Genomic DNA, 13,229 nt, shown 5'->3' on the forward strand with positions numbered 1-13,229 from the left:
TTTACTGTTTTGCTGCAGTTAACAATCTTGGTCATTTTTTTCCATATTTTTATAACACACAGTCTGTCCCAGATTAGGTCTTATCTGGGACACGTTGAATTTACATTAATTTATCGTTTTGTATCTGTGATAGGCCATAATTAGGTACATTACGTCTACAATTTTTGATTTTTTGATCATTTTTGAAAAATTATTTTTTTGTGCAACTTATGCAACCAATTATACACAACTTGTTTTTATTAGCACGTAAAATAATTATTAGGGGTGATACGGTAATGTTCACTAATAGTGATTTTGGCAAGATAAAGGTTTTTGTACTTATTGGTTCTAGAAAAGTGGTAATTTAATTAAAAATTGCATAAATCAACTCGATGTAACAATTCGATGAATGCTAGAACATCGAATCCACCTGTCACTGAAACTCGACGTAACGGCGGCCATCTTGCAGGTGCCCTTTGGTAAAAGTCCCTCTCTTATTATAAATTTTTTTAAATCACCACCCCAAACAAAAATGATTTTAAACTAAGCTCGGCTGTGTTGTGTTGGAATCAAAGACTCGAATAAATCAGTTTTTTTTAAAGCAATCGTGTACAGCAGTTTGTTAGAATGGTAAGAAAACGCCTACCGTATCCGTTCAGAGGTTAAATCAGGCATCGATTTGTAGAGTTTCTTCGGTTTCGGACAATCCGCCGAGATCGAGATCTATTTAGATGGACAAGAGACCAGAAAAACTGCCGAAGTCAAGACTGAAGATGGGAAAAAAGAGCGACTTTTGCTCTACTACGACGGCGAAACGGTGTCTGGCAAGGTTAGAGAAAAATCAACAAAAGTTAACATCATGCGATCAAGTGAATTTGTATCGTCTGGAATTGATATACAGTGTGAGCCAGAATTGCTGGTTCGGTTGGTAGCGGATTTTAGGGTTTTTGCCAACAGTTGCAACACTGCAATTTGACGTTTCGACAACTAGATTGCTTGATTGTTTTGACTTTTTCTGCCATGGTTCTAGATAACGAAATTACTTGATCCCACGGTGCTAACATTTAACTAAATGAGAATAGTTGCTGCATTTTTCGTTTTTTTTCTACAAGTTTTGTTGTTTAAACCTGAATTTTGACGTAATTTTCAAATTTTTCGATAGAATTTTGCGAAATCGTAATTGTATTTCATACAAAAAAATATGTAAAAACGCTAGGAAGGGAAAAGTAATGTCATTTTTGACGTAATTTGGTGGTTTTGAGCTTGTTTTTGGTGAAATAGTGGCATTTGTGACCAAAATTAACGTACTGTTAATAATTAAATTGTAGTAATTTATTGCCAACAGCTTTTTTAATCAATAATGGACATAAATGGACGAAATAATACAATATAAAATACCTATATCAGAAAAAAACTCTTGATACCACTATAAAAACCTCTAATTACGAGGAAAAATACTCTAAAAGTTTGACCTTGACAGTTTTTAAGTTGAAATTATGAAAAATAAAAGTCATATATTTTATACATATAATTTAAGACATTTAAAAAACATTGAAATTTTGTAAAATATGTAACTTTTTTTGACGGAATTTGCACTTTAAATAACTAAAAAGTTCGAAAAAAGCAAAAATTCTTTTGCAAAATTTTTTTATAGAAAATTTTTAGCTTGAATGTTCAATAAAAACCTATAATTGGTTAGACTTTTTCGGCTTATTTTTGACCAAATAACTACGTTTTTATTTGGGAAAAATTCTAAAGTGCTTAAAGAAGGCAAACACAATGTTATTTACCACTGAATTTGGCTTTTTTTTTCAGTTTCTACATAATCTTGCAAAAAATAAGTTTGAATCGTAATGTTTGCGTCTCAATTCTATAGTTTTTCGTTCTGTTTTCGCAAAATTTTGCAGAAATAATTAAAGTATTAAGACACATTTTAGTGATTTTTCTTTTTTTTTAGCGAAATTACACGAAATAATTACATTTTTTAATGTAATTTAATTGTTTTTTTTCTTATTTTTACCAAAGTTATTGGTTATAAATGTCTAAAATACGTGAAAAAATCAAAAATAATTTTAGTTTTGGTCAAACTTAGTTTTTAGCTAACAGTTTGTGCAAAAATAATGGTTTTGAGTTAATGCTTTTTGGTTTGTTTTTCACAAAATTAGCGAAATAATGGCTAAAAAAAGTCCCAAAACGAAAAGGAAACTTTTGTTTAAAAGAAAAAAAAATGTTTTTAAAAGAAAGCTGCTTAAATAAAATGTTTATAAATAATAGTAATGATAATAAGCTGTCTTTATTTAAATTGTAAATACTACTCGGGAGCTAAAGTCTTGCAATTATCAATTAATTAATTGAAGTTAACTCCTTAACAAACTAACAAGTAAATAAATAAATAAATAAACGAAATGAAATTTACACAAATTGCACTTTACTAAAACTAAATAATAGAAAATCTGCTGAAGAAATGAAACAGAAAATTAAATAAGACGAAAACAAACAAAAAGCAAAAGGAAAAAAAATAGGGATTAGGAAAATAAAGACAGGAATTGCATAACTTTATTCGATTGTAGGAGACAGATTTTTCAAACAATTGCTGTTTTAAATTTTCCTTAAATGAATCTAACGAAAAATAATTACATATTTGGTCTACCGGCAGCCAACTAAGATCTTGATGAAATTTTCTTAATATATAAATAAAACGAGAACACGCATTTTGTTTTTTGTATTTGATATTTAGAACGATATCTAAACATGAATAACAAATAATAAGGCCATAGTTAAGTAATTTTTTTTTGTTGGTAACATTTGAAGCTCTCTTCTATAAACACTATTTTAAAACACGTTTCCCATAGCAACGTGTTTGAAATTTAATGTTTCAATGAAAAAAATTGAATAACGCGGGTGTCTAGGTATGCAACTCGCATACGCTCGTTGCATAACGACAGCCCTGGAACTTAAGTTTGTGTTTTTGTTAAACTAAACAATTTCAGGTGAACATAAGTTTAAAAAAACCGGGCAGCAAGCTGGAGCACCAGGGTATCAAAATCGAGTTTATTGGCCAAATTGAGATGTTCTACGACCGAGGCAACCACCATGAATTTATCTCGTTAGTGAAAGAGTTGGCGAGACCAGGCGACATGATCGCACACACCAGCTACCCTTTTGAATTCACTTGCGTGGAGAAGCCCTTCGAAGTGTACACGGGGGCCAACGTCAGACTGAGATACTTCCTAAAAGTGACGATAATTCGACGACTGGCCGACATCGTCAAAGAGCTAGACATTGCCGTACACACGCTATCAAGTTACCCCGAAATGAACAACTCGATTAAAATGGAAGTGGGGATTGAGGACTGTCTTCACATCGAGTTTGAATACAACAAGTCCAAATATCATCTCAAGGACGTGATTGTTGGCAAGATTTATTTCCTACTTGTTCGTATCAAGATAAAGCATATGGAAATTGCGATTATTAAGAAGGAGACCACTGGAACTGGGCCTAACACGTTCACTGAAAATGAAACTATTGCGAAGTATGAAATTATGGATGGGGCTCCAGTCAGGGGTGAAAGTATTCCGATTAGGGTTTTTTTGGCTGGGTATGAACTTACACCCACTATGCGAGATATTAATAAGAAATTTTCGGTGAGGTATTTCCTCAATTTGGTTCTAATGGATACGGAAGATCGGCGATATTTCAAGCAACAGGAAATCACACTCTGGCGGAAAGGTTGGTAGCATTGATGTCATAATATTACTTTAGATGTCATTTGCTGGTTTTTTCACCAATTTTCAGGAAAATATTACAAAAAACTGAGGTTTTTTGTTTGAAAATGGAAGAAATAATATCACTTTTAACCCAGTTTACTGAGTTTTCGGCTTAATTTTGATAAAATAAGTGTAAAAGAAACCAAAATGTGTTTTTTTGACGAATTTTTGCAAAATAATTTTTTTTTTGATTAAAAATGCAATACAACTTGAAAAAAAAAAGGCAAAACCAAGTCATTTTGGCTTTGATTGTTGATTTTTTTTAACTTGTTTTTGTATTAATTTTATTGGTTTAATGTTTATCTATGGCTTTGGAAATTTGTTTGAAAAAAACAGGGTAAAACTTTTGACAAAGTTTAAATTTTGTGTTTTTTTTTGTTATTTTCAACTTTATTAAGTAATTTTTCTGTCAGTTTTCTTAAAAACTCAAAAATGAAAGAAATAATAACACTTTCAACGCAGTTTATTTATCGAAGTTTTGCAAAATTATTTTTTTTTGATAAAAAATGCAAATACAACTTTGAGAAAAAAAGGCAAAACCATGTAATTTTTGTCTTAAATTGTTGATTTTTTAACTTGTTTTTTATTAATTTTTTTGGTTTCATGTTTATGCATCTATGAATTAAAAAAATATATATGGAAATTTAATAAATTTGTCTGAAAAAACGTGATAAAATGCTTAGCAAAGTCTAAATTTTGTGTGTTTTGTGATTTTTTTAAATGATTTTTCTATCTGTTTTCTTTAACGCCTAAAAATCGTAGAAATAGCATCACTATTTAACCCAATTTCGTGAGTTTTCGGCTTAATTTTTGTCTAAAAAGTATGCTAAAACAATGTCAAAGGTAAAAATAACACAATTTTTTCAAATTTTGGTCTAAATTTTGTATTTTTTTTGTCATGTTCAACTTTGTTTAATGATCTTTCTGTCTATTGTAACTTCGTTTGCGCGAAAAAAAATATACTTTATGAATTTTTACGACATTATTACGTTTCGTATAAAAATTACTTGGTGGGTTCGAGTTTTTTTTGTGAAATAATTGCATATTTATCTGAAAAATATTTGGAAGGGTGCCATAACGACAAAAATGATAGCATATTTGTATGTTTTTATAAATTTTTGCAAGAAAAACTGGGCTTTTATCTTAAAAAATTTCCAAAAAGTATTTTTTTTGTTTACATTTTGAAATTTTGCGAAATAATTCGATGATTTTTCGGTTTGTTTTTGCGAAATGTTATATTTATACCTAAAAAATTTAGGGAAAAAAGCAAAAAATGTGTCATTTTTGAGTTATTTTTTGCGGATTTGTCAAAATTGTGAAAAAATACTTAATTTTTTATGTTAAAGTGGACTTAAACGTTCGAAAAAACGCATGGTCGGTCTAATTTTGGAAATTTTCGGCCTTTTTTTGCCGTAATAATTGACTTTTTATTCGATAAACTTGGCGTTTTTTTGCCTGTTTTAGCAAAATTATTCAAAAAATGACAAAGCAATGTGATTTTTGTAATAAATTGATGGTTTTTCAATCTGTTTTGCACGATTTTGCGAATAGAATTAAATCATTCCCAAAAAAAAATATATTTAAAACACTTGACAAGTGATGAAAAAACTTAATTTTTAGCTCACAAATTGCACAACGCGTCTTAATATGGTGATTTTTCGGCTTGTTTTTGTCAAAATTTGCGAAGTAAGTTGGCTATTGCTCCTGATTTTAGTTTGGCAACAATGACAATTAAATTTAAATGTCACAATAATTCACTGTTGCCAATAGTTTTTTGTTCCTTTTCAGGAGACAAAGTACGAAAACCGAACCTCCAAAGCCCCGCAATCCTCGCCGGCACCCAAAACCTGACAAACACAGCTCAGCAAATCAGCAGTCAGGAGGAGAATCAAGAACCGGCACAAAAAGAAGATTTTTTACGCGCTCCAAATTCCCAATCAGATGAAAAATTGAATTCAAACGATCCATTCGATCAAGGAATCAATTCGCCGACTGAAAGCCCCCCAGATAGTCACATACAGAACATGACTCGGGAGGCTGGCGATGGACAAAATGATCCCGAAAACACCGAGTGATACAGGGTGGTTATTTATACGAATCGGACTTGAACGAGTTGGAAATGTGATCTTTGTTTGGGGCGTAAATGGCAGGCGTGTGCACGTTTGTAAATATTGTAATTGTTATTACTACAGTTGGCATTCTGTATAAATAAGCAAATTTATTATTTACACATAAATATTATTGTATATTTCTCATATAGTGAATAAACAAGTTACGACATTTAAAGCGCGCGCCACACTAACTTTGCTAACTAGAAACCTGTAATACCGATCGGTATAATCGGCGGTTTCTAAAGTTAGAGACTTTTGGTTAAGGGTTGGCACTAAACGCAAATATTTATTCGGCGTCGTATCAATTATTAAAAAAATAATTAATATAATCAAGCGTCAGTTCGTTCAATGTCACACTATTGTTACAAATTTCCTTGCAGAATTTTCCTTTGAACGTAATTTTCCTTCTATTCTAGGGATTTATGGTTCGGTGGTTTCCAGTTGGCACTCCTCCAGTCGGAAGGTTATGGCGACCAAAGTGTCAGTGTTAGTAATTCGCTGAAGAAACCACCAAAATGGTTTTATTAAAGTGCTGTTAAGTGTCGCAGTAAAGACTGTCGATGACAGACCCTGAAGACATGAAGGCGAAGTCGTCGAAACGCATGGCTGGGATAATAATGATGTCCCGAAAATCGATCGCCAAGGACGGTGTTGTCACAGTACGTAAATATGCCCCGTTGCAACAATTAATAAAAAATGTGCAATTTGCGCCGAAAACGGGCCACAATTCGCAGCGGAGCGCTCAAATCGTTATCACAGTGATAACGTCAAGAGCCTCCGCTGCGGTATCATGTGCATGCTGGTGGCCTACTACCTGTTCAAAAACTACGTCCTCAACTTCCGAAAATTCCGCCGCCTTTACCTAAAATACCCCCCAGTGAGTGGCATTCACTCATTTTTCACCATTTGTTCAATTCTGTTGCAGACGTCGGGCATCGGGATGCCGAGCCTGTACCACGCGCTGGTGGTGATTTTCCTGGAGTTCTTCGCATGGGGGCTGCTCACAATGCCGGTCATATCAGTATTAAACACCACATTCCCCGACCACACGTTCCTGATGAACGGCCTGATCATGGGGATCAAGGGGCTGCTGTCGTTCCTCAGCGCCCCCCTGGTGGGCGCGCTTTCGGACGTCTGCGGCCGGAAGTTGTTTCTGTTGATTACGGTGTTCTTCACATGTCTGCCCATTCCCCTAATGACGATTAATACGTTTTGGTTTTTTGCAATGGTCAGCATTTCGGGCGTTTTTGCGGTCACTTTTAGCGTTGTCTTTGCCTATGTGGCCGACGTCACCGACCAGAAGGACCGCTCGCTGGCCTACGGGCTGGTGAGTGCCACTTTTGCCGCCAGTATGGTCATCTCGCCGGCCTTGGGGGCCTACTTGATGGAGAGGTGAGTGGCCTTGGGGGATTATTTCCGGTGTTTGATTGTTATTTTGGCGTTAATTAGCTAGGTTTTGACGGTTTTGTTGGTTTTTGATTTTAAAATCTGTGGTATCATGTGATTATTGATTGGTGGTGATTCATCTTGATTTATATTGGACGTGAAATATTTTTATTTTTATCTTATGTTATCATACCTGATAGGCAATTACATTTTCTGGTATCGTTGTCGTCAATTTTATTAGGTACTCAACGTACATTATCAGTGATAAGACCACTTTTTTTATTTTTAATGTTGTACAAGTATAGAAAAGTCCATAAAAAATTACGTGTATTTTTTGAAGGTTTTTTCAAAATTTTTAATTTTGTGAAATATTGGTTTAATACGTTGAATGAACCGTAAAATTCAATGGAATAAACCGTTTTTCTTGGCAAATTTAGCAATTTTTTTTCTCAAAATTTTTCGGAGACACGGGGGGATGTTAACAAACTTTTTATATATTTTTTTGTTTTCTCATTTACGGCTAAATTATTCCAAAAAGTGGAACTATTTTGATCCATATCTATGCAAAATGATCCGGGGAATCGATTGGCGTTGAGAAAATTGCCAAATTCCTAATAGTTTTTTAGTTATGAATTTTTTAAAATTTTACCAATTTTTGCAATTTTCTCCAATTTGCTCGAAAACTATTAGTCGGAGAACACTAATTTTTTTTGAAAAAGATAGATAATTTAAAGAGCTTTCCAACGATAATACACTTCATGGGGTTATCTCTGATAGTTCCGGAGCTATTGCTCGACAAAAGTTCCGGGTACCCAAAATCGACAAAAACTGCGACGAAAATTGGAAAAATCAAACATCAAAAAATCGAACATATGGACTTTTTGTGGACTTTTAACAACTTTTGTGGGTTGTTAAAACATGTAGAAGTCCATAAAAATTTGCTGGAGTGAGTTTAAAAAAAAATTTTTTTCCATCTCTTTGAGGGTAAGTTATTTATTACTCAGGAAATTTGAGCAAAAAAATTGAAAATTTTAAATCTCATGAAAAGTTGGTATAATACAGAAAAAAAGCCGCTGAATCCAATGGAACAAACCGCGTTGCTCTACGACTTTTAGTTTTCGAGTTATGAATTTTTTTAATGAATAAAATTTTCCACTATGACAAATAGCTACCCTAAATTTAGGCAAAAAATTTTAAATTTTTAATTCCTGTGAAAAATTGATATAACATGTAAAATGAGCCGTAGAATTCAATGGAACAAACCGCAGTGCTCTACGATTTTTAGTTTTTTTTTTTATGAATTTTTTTAGTGAAAAACTTTGATCGCCTCTGTAGCCGGAACCGTTGCCCGGAGCGGCTCCGGGTTTGGTCGACAAAATAGATAAAATTAAGCGCTATCAGATGGTTTTTTGTTCGTTGCTCTAAGTCTTACAGTTTCCGAGGAAAACGCAAAAAAAGGTTTCCATTTTCACTTTTTTTCAATTTTCAATCGCCAATTACGGCGAAACTATTAGAGTTATCGAGAAACGGAAAAATGGAGGATAACCGGAATAAAAAGCTCTACAAACTGGCATAGGACTCAAGGCGATATCTCGCAAAAAAAATTTTCAACTTTCAATCGCCGATTACGGCCAAACTAAAAGAGCTAGGAGAAAACGCTCTTTTCCATCGGAAAGAGCACATCAAAATCTATAAGATAGAGTCGGTTTTATTTGATTTTAAGACACTTTAAAAATTGACCGATTTTAAGGGGGGGGTGTTAACTTTTTTTCAATTTTTTTTATTTTCTCATTTACGGCTAAACTATTCTAAAAAGTGGAACTATTTTGATCCATACCTATGCAAAATGATCCGGGGAATCGATTGGCATCGAGAAAATTGCCAAATTCCCAATAGTTTTTTAGTTATGAATTTTTTAAAATTTTACCAATGTTTGCATTTATCTGCAATTTTCTCGAAAACTGTTAGTCGGAGAACAATAATTTTTTTTGAAAAAAATAGATAATTTAAAGAGCTTTCCAACGATAATACACTTGATGGGGTTATTTCTAATAGTTTCGGAGTTATTTCTAGATAAATGTTTCGGGTACTGGAAATCGGCCAAAATCGCGACAAAAATTGAAAAAATCAAACATCAACAAATAGAACTTATGACTTTTTTTTTAACTTTTAGCAACTCCAGAGGATTGTAAAGGCATATAAAAGTCGATAAAACTTTGCTAGTGAGAGTTATTTTTTTTTTGCATTTTTATCTATTTTCTGTAGGTTGGATTGTAAACAGGTATACACAAAACTTTTAAGTCTTGTTTAACGCGAGAAAACCGATAATTTTTTTTATTTAAATTTTATTTAGCGCGATTTAATTGTACATTATTTTTCCACTTACCTTTAAATTAACTTATTTTTTTTTAGCTCAAAAATGTTTATAATTATAATTCATTGTACTTACCTTTGCCCAATAAAACATAATCAATCACACAATAATATAACGACGCTTAATATTAATAATCTTAAACATTCACACAACTATTTTAATGGTAAATATTACATTACATTGTTGTCAGTTAAGAAAAATAATTTCTGAAGAACCAGACAAAGAACATCCTTGAAGTCCTCCCAATGTCACAGGGCGCAACCATCAGTCCGTAAAGCAATCCCTAATAAATAAACATTTAATAAATGCATAAAAAGTAAGTTTAAAACTTACACAGACACCAGCTATTTGAGAAATTATTTCTGATATAAACAAAAATAAAAAGAGCTGCGTTTTCAATCGTCAGATAAATTAATTCTTGTAACAATTATTGAAGTCACACGATACAACGATCCAAATTTATACGAGAATTGTAAAAGCTGCTCTTGAAGAGATTTTTTTCACTTAAATTCTATTTGTCAATGTACAGGCTGATTATTAAATAAGTAGACCATCAACATTTTATCTAATACTAGTTACGAACACATAAGTGCCGTATGATTTATCTCCAAAATAACTTAAAAAAATCTTTTGAAAACGGTTATCTAAAGAATTTTTTTACTATTTTTTCCAGCATGTACTCACTTGATACTACCATAGGTAGAATTTTGCGGTCTACTTAAGAATCACGCTGTATATAAAAAGTTTTGATAAAGTGTCAAATGAAGTTAAAATTATACTCACACCAAAAGAAGAGAAAGAAAGAAAGAGAAGATTAGATAACAAAGTAGAAAAAAGAAAAGGAAAAGAAGAGAAAGAAAGAAAAGATCAGATAACAAAGTAGAAAAAAGAAAAGAAAAAGAAGAGAAAGAAAGAAAGAGAAGAAGAGAGAGTGAAGAATAAATTAATACATAGTGAAAGTAAATTAAAAGTAAGAAAAGAGAAGACGCTGTAAAAATCAAGAATTTTGTTGGCTATTTTCAGTAGTGGGAAAAAAAAAGTTGTGTCAGAACACCCGATGAACTTGAAATTTATTTCCAAAGTACATACTTACTTCCCTTTTTCATTAGAGGTGTGCTTATTAATACGTAACCAAATCGAAAAACGATATGAATGTTAAATTTAAAAATAAAAAAAAATAATTACAGCAAATAATTTCAAATCGTTAGCACACCTCTATGAAGATGATACTGATGTTTATGTAGCATCAAAAAGTCGTCTTTTCAAAATAATTTATTAGTACAGAACGCCTTAAAATGAAGCCAAGAAGATAAGATTAAAACGAATTAATTATGTAATTCTGAAGTAAAATAGTTCGCTTTCATGTTAATTTGTTTAAATTTAAACTAAAATTTTATTTCGCGCTTCAAATTAAATTGAAAATGAAAACAAATTATTCTTTAATTCCTAATTAAAATTTAAATTGTTTGCTGAAAGCCGGTCCTTAATTGAATCGCAAAACGTGAAACAAATTAAATTAAAATAAATTTATTTTTAAATCGCTCCTTGATTGCAATAAAATTATTTCAAGAACTTGCATAAATTAAAATTTGAAAAATAAATAAAACTTGCGGGTAAATGGTCCCTTGTGCGCGAATTTCTTCAAATTTCACTTCACGTTGCACAGCAGGCACAGAATCACCCACTTTAATTAATTGGCGTCGCGGTTTAATATTTATTTAATAATTTAACGAACACACAAAGACACGTCTGCACGCCTCGAAAGCCTCTCGACTACTGCCGTTGTCATGCAACAGTTGACGTACTTGTCAAAAAAAGTACACGTGCTTCCTTTCAATAGATAAATGTGTACCGTTTACGAGGGCGGTTCAAAAATTATTGGCTTCGTTACTAACATAAGCCTGAATAGAAGGAAAATAATGAAGATTATTTGGTTTTGATAAATTTTGACGAGGCTAAATTTTTGCCGATATTTTCCGAACGGTTAGTCGTAGCGACTTGATTCTTGCAAATTTGGATTCCCCCGGTCATTCTACGTTAGAAACACTTAACTCTAAGGACATAAGCCTGAATAGAAGGAAAATACTGAAGATTATTTGGTTTTGATAAATTTTGACGAGGCTAAATTTTTGCCGATATTTTCCGAACGGTTAGTCGTAGCGACTTGATTCTTGCAAATTTGGATTCCGCCGGTCATTCTACGTTCGAAACACTTAATTCTAAGGACATAAGCCTGAATAGAAGGAAAATACTGAAGATTATTTGGTTTTGATAAATTTTGACGAGGCTAAATTTTTGCCGATATTTTCCGAACGGTTAGTCGTAGCGACTTGATTCTTGCAAATTTGGATTCCGCCGGTCATTTTACGTTAGGGACACTCAATTCTAGGGACATAAGCCTGAATAGAACGAAAATAATGAAGACTGTTTGGTTTAAATAAATTTTGACGAGGCTAAATTTTTGCCGATATTTTCCGAACGGTTAGTCGTAGCGACTTGATTCTTGCAAATTTGGATTTCCCCGGTCATTCTACGTTCGAAACACTTAATTCTAAGGACATAAGCCTGAATAGAAGGAAAATAATGAAGACTATTTGGTTTCGATAAATTTTGACGAGGCTAAATTTTTGCCGATATTTTCCGAACGGTTAGTCGTAGCGACTTGATTCTTGCAAATTTGGATTCCGCCGGTCATTCTACGTTAGAAACACTTAACTCTAAGGACATAAGCCCGAATAGAAGGAAAATAATGAAGACTATTTGGTTTTGATAAATTTTGACGAGGCTAAATTTTTGCCGATATTTTCCGAACGGTTAGTCGTAGCGACTTGATTCTTGCAAATTTGGATTCCCCCGGTCATTCTACGTTAGAAACACTTAACTCTAAGGACATAAGCCCGAATAGAAGGAAAATAATGAAGACTATTTGGTTTCGATAAATTTTGACGAGGCTAAATTTTTGCCGATATTTTCCGAACGGTTAGTCGTAGCGACTTGATTCTTGCAAATTTGGATTCCCCCGGTCATTCTACGTTCGAAACACTTAATTCTAAGGACATAAGCCTGAATAGAAGGAAAATACTGAAGACTATTTGGTTTCGATAAATTTTGACGAGGCTAAATTTTTGCCGATATTTTCCGAACGGTTAGTCGTAGCGACTTGATTCTTGCAAATTTGGATTCCCCCGGTCATTCTACGTTCGAAACACTTAATTCTAAGGACATAAGCCTGAATAGAAGGAAAATACTGAAGATTATTTGGTTTTGATAAATTTTGACGAGGCTAAATTTTTGCCGATATTTTCCGAACGGTTAGTCGTAGCGACTTGATTCTTGCAAATTTGGATTCCCCCGGTCATTCTACGTTAGAAACACTTAACTCTAAGGACATAAGCCCGAATAGAAGGAAAATAATGAAGACTATTTGGTTTCGATAAATTTTGACGAAGCTAAATTTTTGCCGATATTTTCCGAACGGTTAGTCGTAGCGACTTGATTCTTGCAAATTTGGATTCCGCCGGTCATTCTACGTTCGAAACACTTAATTCTAAGGACATAAGCCTGAATAGAAGGAAAATAATGAAGACTATTTGGTTTCGATAAATTTTGACG

At 32.9% G+C, this 13,229-nt stretch overlaps 2 protein-coding genes across 3 annotated transcripts in view; both read left to right on the forward strand.

Moving 5' to 3' along the window:
* Positions 1–406: 406 nt before the first annotated feature.
* Vps26 (Vacuolar protein sorting 26) lies at positions 407–6,032 on the forward strand. The gene is made up of 4 exons (XM_967906.4): positions 407–609; positions 665–808; positions 2,970–3,708; positions 5,535–6,032. The coding sequence occupies exons 1-4, from the start codon at positions 607–609 to the stop codon at positions 5,819–5,821; spliced, it is 1,173 nt and encodes a 390-aa protein (XP_972999.1). The 5' UTR covers positions 407–606; the 3' UTR covers positions 5,822–6,032.
* A 234-nt stretch (positions 6,033–6,266) lies between these two features.
* The window catches only part of LOC661725 (uncharacterized protein), a 28,500-nt gene continuing 21,537 nt past the window's right edge, over positions 6,267–13,229 (forward strand). Inside the window, exons 1-2 of one of the 2 annotated variants that reach the window (XM_008196416.3) lie at positions 6,267–6,516; positions 6,783–7,249. In XM_008196416.3, the coding sequence (XP_008194638.1) occupies positions 6,418–6,516; positions 6,783–7,249 (566 nt within the window). In that variant the 5' untranslated portion in view covers positions 6,267–6,417. Of the gene's footprint in view, positions 6,517–6,581; positions 6,735–6,782; positions 7,250–13,229 lie in introns of those variants that run through there. The other variant, XM_015980869.2, reaches the window with a different exon arrangement.

This window comes from Tribolium castaneum, chromosome 8 (genome assembly GCF_031307605.1).
Source record: "Tribolium castaneum strain GA2 chromosome 8, icTriCast1.1, whole genome shotgun sequence".
NCBI lineage: Eukaryota > Metazoa > Arthropoda > Insecta > Coleoptera > Tenebrionidae > Tribolium > Tribolium castaneum.